The sequence below is a fragment of the Dipodomys spectabilis genome, unplaced genomic scaffold (assembly GCF_019054845.1).
Source record: "Dipodomys spectabilis isolate Male_0828 unplaced genomic scaffold, ASM1905484v1 ptg000288l, whole genome shotgun sequence".
Lineage (NCBI taxonomy): Eukaryota > Metazoa > Chordata > Mammalia > Rodentia > Heteromyidae > Dipodomys > Dipodomys spectabilis.
The window spans coordinates 5,349,918-5,368,598 of NW_024870965.1; the positions used below are offsets into that span (position 1 = coordinate 5,349,918).

General features: G+C 37.1%; 1 protein-coding gene across 2 annotated transcripts in view; it reads right to left on the reverse strand.

The window, feature by feature from the left end:
- Positions 1–18,681, reverse strand: part of Akt3 (AKT serine/threonine kinase 3) — a 201,536-nt gene that overhangs the window by 42,705 nt on the left and 140,150 nt on the right. Inside the window, exons 8-9 of one of the 2 annotated variants that reach the window (XM_042701144.1) lie at positions 17,817–17,885; positions 5,676–5,798 (exon numbers count right to left, since the gene is read on the reverse strand). In XM_042701144.1, coding sequence (XP_042557078.1) covers positions 5,676–5,798; positions 17,817–17,885 — 192 coding nt within the window. The remainder of the gene's footprint in view (positions 1–5,675; positions 5,799–17,816; positions 17,886–18,681) is intronic. The other variant, XM_042701145.1, reaches the window with a different exon arrangement.

Below are 18,681 nucleotides of genomic sequence, written 5' to 3' on the forward strand. Positions count from 1 at the left end.
TGTAATAATTTCAATTTTAGTTATTTTATTTCTGCTATCATCAATTGTTTTCCTGTCTCAAAATGTCATTCGCTGAATCCCAAACAAGTTTTTCATCACAGATATGAACAAAGAGAGATGCACTATCTTAAAACATACCCTTAAACTTAAAATAACCTAACTAATGTGAAATCTTTACAAAAAATAATATCTCACACAAGGTGCACTAAAAATGTTACTATAAAAACAAGTACAAAAAGTATCAGAGTTATTCAGGAATATGAAGGTAACAGAAAAAAGTTTTTTAAAGCAGATTAATGACATGAAGGTAACAAAGACACCTAGAAATTATGCATTCAGTTCTTTTAATATTAACATAAACTTGAGTAGTCATTTATAGGCCTCTTCCTACAATAGATAATAAGATAATTTACAAATTATCTTTCTTCTGCTATCTCTTCTGCATCTCATGGTTTTCCTTCTTCCTTTCATTAGCTGTAAAATGCAAAATGCATATGGTTTCTCATTGTTCAGGCACTCTCTATTTGGGTTTATTATTATAGTTAGTTTCCAAGACAGAAGGGGCCGAATGCTCATAGCTGATGGGTTTATCCATTGGCAGAAGCAAGGATGAAGTCACACAGGAGGTCATGAGAAAGAAAGATTTTTTGGTAAAACCTAGATAATACTATGAGGAGCAGTCAGTCAGAGGGCTATCATCCACAAGCTCAGGCTTTACGGGTGGAGTACAGTATAGAACAAGGGTAGAACACTTGCCTAGCATGCACAAGGCTCTAGGTTTGATACCTAGTACTACAAAACTTAATAACCAAACAAGAGAAACACACACACTTTTTAGAAGAAATTAGACATATACTCCATAGAATTTACACATACACACGAACACACACAGCGAACAGTTTTTGAAATGGGCAGGCAGAGGTCTTAACTCAGTGTGCATATGCAGTAATGGCAGACCTCGAAATCTTGTCCTCTGTGTATTGTGAACAAAAATTACTGATCACTAAAAATTAGGATCCTGCTGGTTTTGCATCTAAAATTAAACTCTCAAAGTCCTATACATTTTTAATTCCATTCCATTTCACAGAGTAGGGCGTGGCCGGTTGGTAGACAGGCTAAGGCCTGGACTCCTGCCTGGGAAAGCAGGGGCCCCGCTGAGCGCTGTGTGGCAGAGGGAGGCCCTGGCCAGCGCTGCCTTTATACAAAAGCAAACTCTCACCTCCAAGCTCTTCTTTAGCTCTCTCTCAATACATCATGCCAGTACCAGTGGCTCACAGCTACAATCCTAGTTATTCAGGAGGTTAAGATCTGAGGACTGCAGTTCAAAGTCAGCCCAGGTAGGAAAGTACATGAGATGCTTATCCCCAGGTAACCTCCAGAAAGCCGGAAGTGGAGCTGGGGTAGAGTCCTAGCTCTGAGTAAAAGAAACTCAGGACAGAGCTCATGCCCTGAGTTCCAGCCCCAACATACAATGAGCTCAGTGTTCAGGCACCAAGGCCATAAGGAGTCCCTACTCTGCACACACACACACACACACACACACACACACACACACACACACACACACACACACACACACACACACACACACACACACACACACACACACACACACACTTGGGTTTATGGATATCTAACTACCATATGTCACAGACTGACACACAGGTATTGAAAGACAGACAGACAGACAGACAGACACACACACACACACACAGGTTTATGGATATCTACCATATGTCACAGACTGACACACAGGTATTGAAAGACAGGGAATTCAGTGAACTGCAATACTGCAAGAATGAGTTTTGACTTCCAACACACTCAAATAAAAATAATTCACATTGTGTAAAACTGGAGAACCTGCCATGCCTCTCTTCCCCCCTCCTGATAAAAATAAGCACCATGGCCCAACAGTACAGTTTAACTTCAGAGGTAGAAGCTGTTCTCAATACTAACTAGTGCCTACGTTTTCTAGAAAAGAGAGAATGAGACAGGCCGTCTGGTTAGAAGTGAGGGTGGAAAAACATGTCTTCAGACTTCGTGTGCAAAGCAAGCACAGTCTTTTCATTAAGAGTATTTATTGGAGATGAATATCAGGGAGAAATGTCAAAAGCTAGGGGGGCCACATCTGTGCCATCTTAAGGTCTCAAAAATGGTTTAATACAAATAAACATGGTATAATACAAATACTCTCTAGGTAGAAAGATTAGCTGTTCCAAAAATTTAGCAGCAGTTTATTACTTTATCCCCTTATAAAGCTCTAGGAGAAATTAATTATTTTTAATTTTATTTTTAAATATTATAAAGGTGATGTACAGAGGGGTTACAGTTACAGAACTCAGGTAATGAGTACATTTCTTTTTGGACAATGACACTTCTAAGAAATTAATTCTTAATACTTCCAGTATTAGCTTACCTTTGTAAGTGTTTAGTCATAGCTGTATTTGGAAAATTATACATAAAGTAGCTACTTAATGTTGCAATTTAATGCATTCAGTCTAATTCCATCATCAGAAGCAATAGAGAGTAAAATGAGTATTAGATTAACTGGACTATAACTAATATACTGATTCATTTGATTAGAGATGATAAATAGAGAATATCAACCAAGATTCTCCTGATTATAACAGTCCATATCAATGCTAGCAAATTAATGAATGTTACTTAAGATAACAATTCTTTTAGCTACACAGACTATGAATGTGTTACCCTCTACTTTAAAATTGCTCACATCCCTAAAATCCATACCTTACCCCTCTTGTTCTTATAAATAGGATCCTTAAAACATGAGATGGGTAAAAGGAGACTCAGGAAGGAAAAATATATTTTGGGAGTTAACAAATATTCTGCCATGTTATAAAGCTAATTTCTTTAAATCGGTATCTTCTAATGGACCTTTTTTTTTTTTTTTGGTCGGTCATGGGGCTTGAACTCTGGGCCTGGGTGCTGTCCCTCAGCTCTTCAGCTCAAGGCAAGCACTCTACCACTTGAGCTACAGCGCCACTTCTGGTTTTCTGAGTGGTTTATTGGAGATAAGAGTCTCACAGACCTTCCTGCCCTGGCTGGCTTTGAACCGCGATTCTCAGGTCTTAGCTTCCTGAGTAGCTAGGATTACAGGCATGAGCCACCGGTGCCTGGCTTAATGAACTTTTTTTTAGTTGCATTACAGTTCATTTTTCCTAAATACAGTATCTTAAGAGTCTCTGTTACTTTTCTATTTTTTTTTTTTTTTGACAGAAGGTCTTGCTATATATCCTGATCTCAACTCAAACTCACTATTTGCCCAAGCTGGCCTAAAACTCACAATGGGATTATAGCTATGTCCTACCACACCTGGGTAAAAGTTTAATAATTAATTTATTATACAACTACATTCAATATTTTACTTGTCACTATACAAAATTATATTTTACAAGAGAGATACTCATAGCATAAAGGAGCATAGTAGGACCATTTTAATCTAGAGAAATTCTTACATAATATAAATTAAGAGTCAAATTTTTTTTTTTTTTTGCCTGGTTGTGGGCCTTAACTCTGGGCCTGGGCGCTGTCCCTCAGCTCTTCAGCTCAAGGCTAGCTCTCTACCACTTGAGCCACAGCGCCACTTCTCTGCTTATGTGATACTGAGGAATCGAACTCAGGGCTTCATGCATGCAAGGCAAGCATTCTGAGCCAACTTCCCAGCCCCCAGAGATATGTCTATTTATCTTTTTTGGCACTAGTGTCTGGACTCAGGGCCTCATGCTTACTCAGCTGGGGCTTTACAACTTGAGCCAGGCCTCCAGTCTAGCTTTTGACCCTCCTGAGTACCACCTGAGTACCTGAGTATCACCCTCCTGAGTACTTAGGTTTCAAGGTGTGAGCCACTGGCACTGGCATAGGTGACTTCTATTTCTCTAAGTCAAATTGCAGCTTACATAAACTGGTACTTAATCAGTAGAGCAATTCTGCATTTCAAAGCCAGTCTCGGGGCTTGAACTCTGGGCCTGGGCATTGTCCCTGAGGTTTTATGCTCCAAGCCAGCACTCTACTGCTTGAGCAAAGGCTCCACCTCTGGCTTTTGGTGGTTAATTAGAAATAAGTCTCACAACTTTTCCTTCTTTGGGCTAGCTTTGAACTGCAATCCTCAGATCTTAGCTTCCTGAGGAGTTAGGATCACAGGCACGAGCCGCTGGTGCCTACCTTGAATTGAACTAGATTACTACACTACCAACATTTTCATCCTATAGTGGGGACTGAACGCAGGGAATCACATATTCTAAGCAAGTGCTCTATCACTGAATGACATCCCTGGTCTATTTTATCTAGGGGCAGGTCTTACTAAGTTTCCCAGGTTGTCCTCAAGTTATGATCCTGCTTCAGCATCCTGAGTAGCCTGAATTACAAGCATGTGTCACTATATTTGACTTATAGTTCTTTTCCACCACCTACTGCTGGGGATAGAACTCAGAGCCTTATGTTTGCTATGCAAGCCAATCATCATGAGGCTATTATCCCACTCCTAAGATTGAGTTTTAAGGTAGTAAGACTAGAACATTTAGAACTGGTTCAAAACACACCACAGTACAAATTTTCTTAATATAGGCAACCTCATTTATAAGAGTGAAGGGAATTATTACTAGCTTACATGTTCTATTCCAGGGATCTGTAAACTATGGTATGTAGACCAAATCTAGACTACTGCCTGTTTTGTCAATAACATCTTATCAGGACACAGCAAACATGCTCAGTTCCATAATGTATGGGATTGTCCACAAACAGAACTGAATCGCTGCAACAAAGACTTCATGAGCAGGAAAGATGGAAGTATTTATTATCTCACCTTCACAGAATGCTTGCTCAATCTGAGCTGTCCTTGGATTCTCATCCTACTAAAACTTAAGAGAGGTCAAAGCTCTTATCAATAAAACACAGACTATGCTTTTGTGAATAAAAAGCTTAACAAATAATATCCTATATTAAAATGCATCAGGTACCAAAACCTACCAAAAAGTTGTAACTCTAAGCAAGATGAATGTTTTCCTTCTGTCTTATTTATTGTAAAAGCTTCTTTATAACACCATAAGATGACAGAATATAATGAAACTTGTTTTAGTATGTCACTTGCAAAGTTATTTGACTTTTATTCAGAAGTTCCAAAAAAAATTTTTTTTGTTGGTTGCAGGACTTGAATTTTGGGCCTGAGCGCTGTTCCTCAGCTCTTCAGCTCAAGGCTAGCGCTCTACCACTTGAGCCATTGCGCCACTTCTGGTTTTCTGAGTGGTTTGTTGGAGAGAAGAGTCTTACGGACTTTTCCTCCCCGGGCTGGCTTTGAATCATGATCCTCAGAACTCAGCTGCCTGAACAGCTAGGATTACAGGCGTGAGCCACCAGCACCCGGCAGATGTTCAAAATTTTTTATAACACGTACAGAAAAATGAAACTATTATTAGTAGATCAGTCAATCAGAATGGTAAAGCAGAAATTATTTTGCATACCAAAAAACTCAAACACACAGGAACCACATGCATGTTAGAGAATGAAATTTCCTGTCAAAAGTAGCAGGACATTCCTAAACAAAGTGCTTTTTTTTCTGAACTAAATCTGCTTTTCTCAAAATTGTGTAACTTTTTAATTACTTCGTTTGTCCCAATGGTCTCTACAGACAACAAATTTTGATTACTTTTTTATTTTACCTTGAGATCGCGATACACAATCTTTCCAGAATGTAGATAGTCCAAGGCAGAGACAATTTCTGCACCATAGAAACGTGTGCGGTCCTCAGAGAACACTCGCTCTCTCGACAAATGGAAAAACAGCTGCAGGGTAAACAGCAGGGACAGGATTGTAATAATTACTGATTTAGTGGGGGAAATTAACACAAACATAAAACACTTCTCACTGCCATATTGTGATGATAGATAGTGTACTCTCCGTGGACACTCGGCACTCTTAGACAGCAGCTGGCTTATCTTTCCCAGGTTTCCAAAGGGAAACCAAGAGCTGTTAAATCAGCGTTTTAATCAATATACCAATCTTGTTTAAGGCATTCTGCTTGCTACCCATTTAACCTTCAGTTACCAGAGGAGAAAACCATGCACCATTAGACTTCACTTCCTCTCACTACCCTGCTGCTTCACTCACTCAAGGAACAGCTACTGACACAGAAGGAAGGAATAGGGAAGAGCACAATCCCAACATTCAATGCATAGCCTATAAAACTAGGAAAACTGAGAGGAGGAGTTGGTTTGAGAGGGATGGGAAAGAATTATTTATAAACTGATTTGTTGAATGGTAACCTCTTTGAACAAATACTTAAAGATAATAAAAGTAAAAAATAAAAGCAACAAATAAACATTACACATATGCCTATGCCCATTTTTAACCGATAGAGAACTGTACTTAATTATTTAGATTGGTTTTAAGAAACGTCAGTGATTTCCTCCAATCAGTTTATATGAACTTATAGTTTACAACTTGATCACTATGTCTCTAGAAACAGTTTCAATGTTTGAGGCTACACTTTCCACAGTGAGAAACTTTGTCTCTGGTGTTTTAAATCTATTTCAATAATGTCCAATATAAACTGAGAAGCTTCTGTTATTCCTGCTATGATCCTCAATATATATTCATTATATTTTCAATAATATTTATCTATATCATCTTTTTCATATCATCATTTAAAATTATTCTTTAATTATCCACTATTCACTTGGAAACATACTGAGTCCAAGTATCTAGATCTCTACTTCCTATAAAGGAGGGGAGTGAAATGCCTATAAATCCCAGCTACTTAATAGGTAGAGATGAGGACTGTGGTTTGAGGCCAGTCCAGATATAAAACTAATGACACCCCATCTCAATAAATAAATAGACTTGGTATAGTGGCTTTATAGCTGAAACTTTGGCTACGTAAGAGGAGAAGGTAAGAAGGATCATAGTCTGACCTTGAGCAAAAACTATGAGAACTTATCAAAAAATAACTTAAAAAAGGACTATGGGCAGAGCTCAAGTGGAAAAAATGCCTGCTTTGCAAACCCTAGTAGTACCACAAAAAAGGAAGGAAGGAAGGAAGGAAGGAAGGAAGGAAGGAAGGAAGGAAGGGAGGGAGGGAGGGAGGGAGGGAGGGAGGGAGGGAGGGAGGGAGCCAAGAGGAAGTATAGATCTCATCTCTTAACTTCTACATGCACAGATCTCTTCTCTTGACTGGGGATATGAGGAGTCTTCTTCCCTAGCATGCTGCAGACACCGCAGGGAAGAAAACCCCAAACCACATCTCACCCTTCAGTCTGACAACATAATAGAGAAGGAGCACAACTAGGAATTCTGGAATTCAGGATTATATACTATCAATCCTTGCTCTGTTTCAGTGTATTAAGAAATCTGCCAAGAACAAGGAAGAAGTGTCACAGTGCTGAGTACACTGCTAGCTGCCATGGAGGTACTCAACACATGTCTATGACTGGAGAAAAATGAAGCAATAAATGTATGTTAGACTTCAAGTTCAGAAATTCACAACACCTCCACATGGATCACTGACTTAATGTCTCTTTAAGGCTGTTAACAATTTTGTTTACACAACAAGTTATCATCTGAAGTAACATAAAACAGTTCACTACAGTTTCTTACCTCCCTTGTCCCACTGCTCATTAATCTATTATTGCTTTCCTTACTTGGTCTTGGTGGTCTTAAGGACCGCACTCAGGGCTTTGCATCAGCTAGGCAGATGCTCCCATTGCTTAAGCCTCGGCTCTAGGCCTTTTTACTCTGGTTATTTTAGAGATACGGTCTTATTCCGCCCCCCCCCCCCCACCCCCCGAGCTGGCCTAGTACATTAATCCTTCCAATCTCAATCATCCATGTAGCAGATATGACAAGTATACACCACCACCTAGCTACTGATTAAGCTGGGGTCTTGTAACATTGAGCAAGATCCTTCCAATCCCTGGTTCTGAATGGCTAGGATTATAGGTATGAGCCACTGTACCTAGCTATTATTGTTTTAAGACAAACTTTAAAATATTATCTACTAGCCCCAGTAAAAAGAAGAATATTATTGTCAAAAAAGATTTGAACATTATATTAGAATTAAAATATGACAAAATTCTCTCAATTTTAATACTTGCTACCTATTGTTCCCCAAATGCCATATTTTAACAATCTGGGGTGCTTGAGTCTGCATTGCCATTTTATGTAATACCACGAAAGAAGGCTAATAACTAAAATTATGATACATTATGTACTAAAAATGCATTCTGACTGCAGAATGTTGTGTCTTGCAAATGATCAAACTGTGGAATGCCAAAAATCAAACCAATTTATACAATTATTCAGTGACAATAATTATATTTAATGCATTGGCATCCATACAAGGGCACAGAGTAAAAAGGAACATGGGTTATCAATAAGCTGTTGTGAACAACTTCTCCCATACTTTACATCACTGGCTTTGATGAAGGAAGCCCTGTGGCTGCCCAGAGTTATAGTGTTCTTCTAAAGGGATAAAGACAGTGACTAAGTGTCTAAATTTTCTTAAAAGAAGGTCACTCTAAGCACTGCTCTTCTACTTTAGAAAGGAAATATAGATTCTCCCCAAACTAGTATAATATATTCACGATTCTAGGTCTTTATTTAGATTATGTATCTTCAATTTGTCTTCCAGCCAATTTCTATAAAAGTATCAGCTAAAATCTCAACTTATGGGGAAAAATTCTACATGCTCTCACAATTCACTAACATTTCATGTCTACTCTTGCTACTTTATGGAACTCTTCTTTTTTCTTTTTTGGTGCTAATCCTGGGGCTTGAACTCAGGACCAGGTGCTGTCTCTGAGCCTTTTCTGCTCAAGGCTAGCACTCTACTACTTGAGCCACAGATCCACTTTTGGCTTTTTGATGGTTAACTGGAGATGAGAGTCTCACAAACTTTCCTGCTCTGGCTGGTTCAAACTATAATTCTCATATCTCAGCTTCCTGAGTAGCTAGGATTCTAAGAGGGAACCACTGGCACCTGGCCTATACCCATGCTTATAAGAGCATTATGCTCACTAGCCAAAATATGGAATCAATATTTAGGGCCTATTAGCCAATGACTAGATAAAGGAAAATGTATATATATATACACATACATATTTATATACATATACACATATACGTACATATACAGAGTAGTATTCAGCCATAAAGAAGAATAAAATCATGTCAGTTGCAGGAAAATACTTTCAATTAGAGATCATTATGTTGTGTGAGATTAGCATATTAAATGTCACACATTTTCCCTCATATGCTGTCTCTAGATGTAAAAAAATTAATATGGCATTATTGTAGAATAGTCTTCTTAGGGGGGAGGTGAGGGACAGTGAGAGGAGAGAAGGGAAAAGAGAGGATGACAGAGGTGAATACTGACACAGACATAGTATATATATATATATAAAATATGTGAAGTAGCATAACTAAACCCCATGACAACTATTTTAAGAAGGTTGAAGAAAGGAGGGAGGTCAAATATAAAAGATTAACAGAAGTATAAATTTAATCAAAGTACATTTATATATATGTATATATGTATAGAAATATCACAATGAAACCTGTTTGTAATCAAGTTTTACTCCTAAAAAAAAAAAAAAAGCAACTAAGAATCACTTATATGTATGAGGCCCTAGGTAAGATTCTTAGACATGGCATCCTACCAAAAGGCTGAACAGTGGCTCCTGCGGTTACTCTATCTACTTGGGATGCAGCGACTGAAGGATAGCTATTTAAGGCACCAGGCAATAAGCTGGCGAGACCATTTTTCAAAATAATCTGTGCATAGTGGCATGAAACTTGTGATCCCAGTTATGATGGAGACCTAGGTAGGAGGATTATGGTTTGTGGCAAAAGTACTAGAACCTATCTAAAGCCAATAAGTGCTGGGGTGTGGCTGAGTGGGATGCTAGGCAGGCACAAGGCTGTGAGTTCAACACTAGTTTTGTTTAAAGGTAGGAAAGGACAAAGGAGACAAAAAGCCAATAGAACTCAAAGTAATCAGAAGGAAAGGAAAAATAAATAAAACAAACAAGTAATAAATAATAAACAAGAAAACTAAGCAAGAACCAATGAATCAGGCAATTCAAAATTGACAAAGAAAAAAAATCTATGAAATTTAACTCTGGATCTTTGATAATGTCAATAAAAATGCCTAAACTTCAGATGGGTCAAACTCAATATTAGAAACAAAGTAAAAGGTATCTGTATCACCTACAAACATTATCAAAATGACAGATCTTATTCACAAACACATTTGCAAGTTGAAAAAAATCTCAATGGACAAACGACCAAAAGTAACTCCAGAAGAAGATAAAGTACATGGCTCTGTATATGTACATATTTTTACATTTCAATTTATTGTTAAAAACCTTCCCACAAAGACAATCCTTACTAACAAAATTTGGCAGCTGGTAAGAGGGCAATTCAGTGGAAAATCACTTGCCTCGCCTGGATTCCTGCAGCCAGAGACCCCACACACTCTCCCTCTCCCTCCTCCCTTTTTCCCTCCCTCTTCCTCTCTATGAATGAAGTATGCCAGAAAGTAGTAGAAGTGGTGCTTCTGCTTATGTTAAAAAGTCAGTATTAGCCCAAATCCAAACCCACAGACTTTACTCTGGACAAGGTGTCAGGGAAAGATACTCATAGAATGGTATTTGTAATGATTACCAGACTTACAATTCCCAATAATATTTTAGTTGGAATCCAAAAATACATTGAAAGGATAATGTCTTATAACTAAATAGGGTTTATCAAGAAATGGGTAATTTGTTTAACATTCAAAAATCAAACAATGAAATTCAAGGTATTAGCAATGATAAAAAAAAATAACTATCATGACAGATACATAAGGAAGTCCTTTGACAAAATTTAACAGCTTCTATGTCTCTAAATGTAAGTCCACAAACTAGGAATGAAGGGAGCTTCTTCAACTTCATAAAGAGCATTTATGACAAACTTATAGCTAACAGCAAACTTGCAGATAATGGTACAAAGGCCTTCACTGCAAAATTAGCTACATGGAGCCCATCATCTTTCCCAACAATGCTCTCTGCGATGACTGGTGATACGAAACTACTACATATATTGGTCCAAATTCACTGAACTTTGTATTCAAAATTGATGAATTATGGGAAATGATGCAGAAAGTTGGAGTTGGCATTAAATTGTGCTTAAAATCATGCACAAAGTTCATCATGAAATAAAAAAGAAAACTGTAGAACAGGAAAAAACAATTGAAAAACATGCTATGGAAAGTACTGATACTTTAATTAATTTTGTAATTTTTAGGGGAAACTCAAAACAGTGTAATTTCTTAGAAAGACAAAAATCATAGTCCAACAAAACAAACACCAGTAAATGAGAACTTGACAGGGCTAGGGTAGGGTCAAGAAGAGGAAAGTGGATGAAGAGAAGGGGTGCGTGGGGGGAGTGCATTAACAAGTACAATGTATATCCCACAAAATTAAGACAAGTGAGAGACGGGGTGGGTAGGGAAGGGTGGGTGAGAACAAGGAAAGGGGTTACACTGATCAAGACGCGTTGTATTCATAAACTGCTTTGGTGAATGGCAACTCATCTGTACAACTACTTAAAGATAATAAAACTATGTTAACAGTATTTATACCTAAATATATAAACTCTGACAATTTGGCATCAAGAAGATACCGAAGACAAAGAGCTCATGCCTATAATCCTAGCTACTTAGGAGGCTGAGACCCAGAGGAATGCTGTCCAAAGTCAGTCTGGGCACAAAATCCATGAGACGTCTCCAAAATGTAATGTTGATGAATTATGGTCATTTTTTTTTTTAATGTGGAACACAAACGGCTATACAATGTGGCTCTGGAGTACAGTTTTAAAAATTATTTTTTGGTGTCATTGTCTTCAGAGTCTCCAATTATATATGTGTTGGTCTTCCTCTTTTTATCTTCTTGAAATGCTTACGCTGAGGTAAAATACCCTCCATTTGAGAAGTCGAACTATTAATAAGTTACTGTTCTATGCCATAACCACATAAGAGGTAAAGGAATCATGAAAAAAGTGGCTGATCAGTCCAGTTCCAGAAAATTCATCTAAAAATACATTTGAAAACATCTTACACATGGAGGCAGGTTGAGTCTTCTCATGCTGGCTTTAATTGCAATGAGATCTTGGTTTCATGATTCATTTTAGGAACTGGCCTAGAAATATTACACAATCATAAAGTAAATATGGCATGTAAAATAAAATTTTAACTTATTTTGGCTTGAACTTTAGATGCCAATGTGAATATTATAATCTATCTTTCTTGGCGAGGGAGTTTTTGAAAAAGATTGGGGTGAAGGCAATAGAAGTTTGATATAACCTACATAAAAGTTAATAACTCCTGACAATAAAGATACTTACATGCCTATAAATTTAGTAAAATTTTAAAAAGCATCACTATGAATATGAAATGAAGTATTTTTAATGTAAAAATCACCCAAATCACACCTCTATAAATTAGTAAGTGAAACTCAAATGCTGACTGCCGGCACTTCTGTCTTATGTGAATTTAAAATGAGATGATTTTGGTTCATAGAAGACAAGATGCCAGCCAAATAATAAGAAATCTGAATAAGAGAGGATTTCAAGAATGACATGAAACTGAAATTCATATGCAAAAATCTGAATTTTTATCAACGAGACCAAGCTAGACTATGCAAAGAGCTAAGGATAGATAGTATTAATAATGAATATAAAGAATGTAAGAATATGAAAAATTTGTCAGATGCATAACATGTCTACATGGTAGTTTTCCTTCATTCCTAATGAATCTCTTAACTTCCAGAACATTTCAAACAGGTGAGAGATCATGGAAATACAATTTACAGGCTTGAAAGAAATATAGGTATGAAAAAAATCTGGGGGTGAGTTTTAACTAGGGACTTCCTAAACCAAAGGGAATATCACCAGTTTTCAGTTTCAACCCAGGGCATTTTTTGCTTCTGATGTAAATCAATAACACCTAAGCTATTAAAACAGTGGCACAAACATGTCAGCAGCAGTGTGAGTGAAATATTTTATGGTTAATTCTACAGATGCTGATTTACTGCCCACCAAGTTGCACTGAACTTACTTTCCTGACTGTTGCCTACCAATCTTGTACATTCTGTACTTTATCCAAGGAACATACCTTGCACCAACTTAAAAAAAGGAACCAGCAGCATCATGCAATGAACATATCCCCATTGTTACCTTACGCGATATTACTTCCCTAAACTTCTAAGGCATCTCCTGCCCAGTTCCTTCTGCCCTATATCTTCCTGAGGCCGCTCTTCTTTGAGTACTGAGGCTGAGAAACCATGGACACTTAGGCATTACATACTTTTCCAACCCTTACTATTTTTTACCTTCTTGGTTTTAGCATTGCTGGTGATGCCTACTGTACCTCTGAGTGAACCCTGTGAACTCTACCATATTTCATTTCTCTTCTCATGTTTCCTATCTTTTTTTTTTTTTTTTTTTGGTCAGTTGTGAGGCTTGAACCCAAGGCCTGGGCACTGTCCTTGAGCTTTTGCGCTCAAGGCTAGCACTCTTTGAACAATGCCCCCCCCCTCCCCTTTTTTTTATTTTTCTGGTGGTTAGCTGTTGGTAAGAGTCTCACAGACTTTCCTACCCATGCTGACTTTGAACCGCTATTCTCAGATCTCAGCTTCCCGAGTAGCCAGGATTTCAGGCACCGGGCATGTTTCCTACCTTTATGAATAACCCAATATAACCTAGCAAAAAACATAATACAGCATTTCTCTCTGTATGCAGTCCTTACATTCTAGCAAGTACTAGATATCATCCTAATGTGGGATATCACATTAGGATGTACTGAGATATCATCCTAATGTGATTTCTTTTCACTAACACTGCCTTCAAGTGGTGACCCCACTGTTGTAGGGTCAGATTACTGTAGGGTCAGCTTTTGTAATCAGATTACTGAAAACCTAAGGTCTAGGCCTCCCAGTATCTTCCCTGATCCCATCTTTTCCCTCTTCAGTTTAAGTCTTGTACTCCTACCAAGTATTCCTTCTAAACGTTTTTTCACTGACACTCTCCTAAGATGCCCCTTCTGCCTTCAGGACAAAACCTAAATGACTCTGTAGAAAACTAGCCCAATGCGGCCCTGACTCGTGGTTTTTCTTTCCTGGTTGTGTCTGCAAGGCTTTATGCCTCATTCACACTCTGCTCTTCTGGGTGTCTGGGAAAAAGAGAGGCGCCTGCCTGCCTCTGCACAGTGATGGCCTCTTTCACATTCTTACTGATATAACTCAGACAGCTCCATAGCCTTAATCAACACTGCAAAGATTCCTCTTCCTTGGCACCCTCTCTTTTCCATTTCTTTCTTCCTTCTACATTGATCCAAGCACTCTGTAGTGCCACAGCCACCAGTAAAAACCAAGGCAGCAATGACCTTATAAAATACATACTGGCATTTGGGCCAACATGGATAATTACTGGACAGGTCATATGTGGGGTACAAATGCTGGTATGAATTGTTTATAGCATTCCTCCTTATTCATGAACACAATTACGATTATATTTGTTTTTCTATAGCAATTAACGTTTTTGCATTTCTAGGAAGCATTCCTGAGGAGAAAAAAAATGCTAAAGTGAACCTAAAACACAAAATAGTGTGACCATAAAGACACACTGAGCACGGATGGATTACACCTATAATCCTAGCTAGTCAAGAGACTGAGATCTAAGGATTGAGGTTTGAAGCTAGCCCAGGTAGAAAAGCCCATTAGATTCTTATTTCTAATTGTGTATCCAAAAGCTGCAAGTGGAAGCATGGATCAAGTGTCAAGACTACCAGCTTTGAGCAAAAACGTTAAGGGACAATGCCTAGGCCTTGACTTCAAACCCAGGGCCAGCACAAAAATGCTGGGCTGGAGGCATGGCTCAAGCATCAGCCAAATAGCTAGTTCCAGGCCCTGAGTTCAAACCCTGCTACTGGCAAAAGAAAAAAAAGTAAAAGGGGACAGGCAGGGAAGGGAGGGAAGAAAGCAGGCTGCCAATGACTATGGTAACACACACTGGTAGAAGCATACTCTTTTTGATGTTGGGCAAATTAACCTTACCGAGCTACACCTAACCCAAAGTACATCTGTTAATCTAAAAGAATTTTTTAAAAACCATGACATAATATAAAGACATCACTTTCACTAAAATAGTTTCTCCCTTCCTCCATACATGGCAATGCTGAAACTATTACCATTGCACTTATTACATGTCAGATATAGAATCTTTTCTCCAGCTTCAAAATTTGAAACAATTTGGTCCTAACCTATAGTTTATTCCCAAACAAAAATTTAGGAAGCAGGGCAGGAGAAAAAAAGTAGAAAAGGCCTAAGACATGTCAAACAAAAGAAGTAAAACATGTTCTTTAATGCAAAAGAAAAGCATCTGGCTAGTGTGACAATCTGCTTTTGTATAATTTTTCTCAACAATCATTAATTAAAGCATCTTGTAAGTCTTCTAGGCTTACGCGTGTGCTGGCTCCCTCCAGAAAGCTCTCCTTCCATCATGCAGGGGTCCTGCCTATGAAGACGCATGGCCTTTCACTTGTGTATCTAACACTAGGCACACACATCGTTTAGCATAATTGTTATCTTATCTTCTTCATAGACTATAGACTCTCTGAGGTAAAAATCTATGCTGAACTGATTTGTACATCCCATAATATTGACCAGAGTATCTTGTACACAACCCAGTAGGTAGATATTTGTAAATTATACTAAGATATCCTTACTATAAAACAATCTGGTAAGTAATACATATATGTAAATACAGGAGACCATATAAAAAAGTTGGAAAGACATAAGAAGCGTGCTGTTCAAGCTTCTGACTGAATTAATCATTTTCTCTATATTATTTTCTCCTTGGTCAGCCATATACCTATCTATTTTAAGTTATTAAATAATATCTGCAGATGGCACAAAATATGAAAGCTACAAATACCTAATTGGAAAATAGGTCTTCCTTCCACCTTGTGTCCAGCCACCCAGATTATCTACCCAAAGGCAAGCCATAATACCCACTGCATAATCACAGAGATAATGCACACAAACATATATATATGAACATGGTCTTACTGTCTTTTAGCACAATGCTTCAAACTTCCCATCTTGCTTTGCTCACTGGTATTAGTTCAGAGTGGGCCGCCTCATTGTATTTAATGGATACTGAGATTCTACTGCGTGGCTCCAATACCATTTACCTGAGCAGACTTCTTACTAAACATTCATTTAAGGTAATATAATGTTGCAGTGAACATATTTATTTATGGATCATGATATGTTTATAAACAAATGCCTGGAAGTGGAACTGCTGAGTACAAAAATATGTGCCTTTTTATCAAGATACTGATAAGATATTGACAGAGACTTCTGGATACTTCCTTAATTTAACTTCTATCTCCCTAGGTAAACTACAACCTCCTTGGGGATGCTTCCCTTACTTAATTTCTGTGATACTGCCATACATATATTTCTTCAGAACCTTAGGAAAAACCTTTGAAAATGTTATTAATCTTACCCCAAAATTTAAGTTCTTCATAACTTCACTGTATTGGTTAATTTTCTCAGATTTCAAGCAAATCTCATGTCTCTTTATTTCCTATCCATATCCAATTAACTAGCTGTTAATATGTGCCAATCCTACAGTTCTAAGACATTCATCTTTTTCCTATTTTTTTTCAGATATCTGACTTGTAAGCACCACATTTTACATGTCTGGGTTATTATTATTCTACAGCTCTATCTATCTGTAATGGGACATATCATCCTCTCTGCTGGAAGCATCTCAAATCAAACCTGCTGACATTTCAAAAAGTCTACCTTAAATGCTAGATCATTCACAATTTGCTCCCTTTCATGAATTCAACAGTCCTTAGGTTTTAGACATTCTGATTTATAATGTACTCCTAAGACAAAACTATACATTCCTTCATGGCAAGGGTAATGTCTTAAAACATTTAGATAAACTCACACTGCCTAGGTATTCAAAATGTATTTACTGAATGAAGTCTTCAAATAAAGTAATTCCTGTACAAGCATACAAATCTACAGGAAAAAGTGTCCACAAACAATATTTATTTTGGCAAATGACAATATCCATGAGATACATACAGACCTCAATATAATAACTAAATTTATTTCAGAAAGCTCACAATATAAAATATTTCCAGTTAATTATTAGTATAAATTATATTTGCTTTTACATTAATTTTGTTCAAAAATAGGGAAGAAGAAGAAGTTTGTTCAAAAATCAGGAAGAGAAAGTGCTACTAGTGACTGAATTTCTATTCAAAACTGTAAGATCTCTTAAATCTCTTAAGTCTAATCACGATGCTTTAACTACTACACAGAAGAAAAAGTTTCATCACAATTTACCTATGAAATACTGCTCTCCTTAGTTTAAAATAGGTAAAATAACTTACTAACATGGAAACAAGTTTTACAGGAAACCTACTTGATGAAAAACTTTATAAAACATAATAAATCTTACATTTCTGGTTTTCAAAATTTAATAACAATTTCAAAAATCATACTGTGGGAAGACTTTTAAAATGCTTAAATATAGGAAAAGTGTAATTATCTTTTCCAATCTATAAATGTACTTATAAAAAGCACTCATAATACTTCATTAGAAATTATTAAGGTCTCATCTACACAATAGTAGAGAGAGTTACACAAATCTCTATCGGGTAGTGAATTAGTACAACTTGTATTTTAAGTAATGTTTGAAATAATGAGAAGTTACTAGGATGAAACGCCGGATTGCTTTTGACTCACCTCTCCCCCATTAACATATTCCATCACAAAACACAAACGGTCTTTTGTCTGGAAGGAATATTTCAAGGACTTGAAATGAAAAATAAAAAAAAGTTATAATCCTATATTCTTACCATTATAATAGTATGAAAAGAGAACATTTAAAAACTGTAAGCATAACCGATGAGACAACACTGATGAGAAACCAGAAAGGAACATCGGGAGTTAAGGAACATGAAGTTCCTTCACAGTCCACTTACTGTGGGCTTACAGAAGAGTTTATAAGAAACATAAAGCAAATTTTGTATCGTCAGGGGGAAAACTAAGACTGTAAGTAAAATTAAACTGCTCAATCCATTACCCCATCTCTCTGAAACTGTTGGTAATCAAAGTTCTCATCCATGCAAATTACTCCAGTGCAAGTTCCACAGGAATACAGTTCCTGTTGACATGTTGGAGTTTCTAACAATGTAACAACAGATAATCAACATGTAATAAAGTAACACAGGAAATCCAGGTATCTAAGGATACCCTTGAAAGTTTCCATTTCAAGTATTTCTAAATTTTTAGTAAAAGATTTCTGGAAGTCTGTCTGTTAATCATAATCTGAATGTACTTCACTGGAGTCAGGAACATAGATAGAGGAACTTTACAATTGTCCTTGTATCATATTTATATGCATTAAGACACAGTTTATACTTTGTCAAGGGAAGAAACAGTATGGCGACTTATCAACATTGAACATCGGTAAAATTCATTTATGATTTATAACTCTGAAGAGAATGTTACCTGATCATTTAAATATTTATCTGAAGCCAATAAGCAAAATAAACAAAATTTACATTTAATATTTCAAAGGTGTTTTAAGTCTACCATTGTGCCAGTG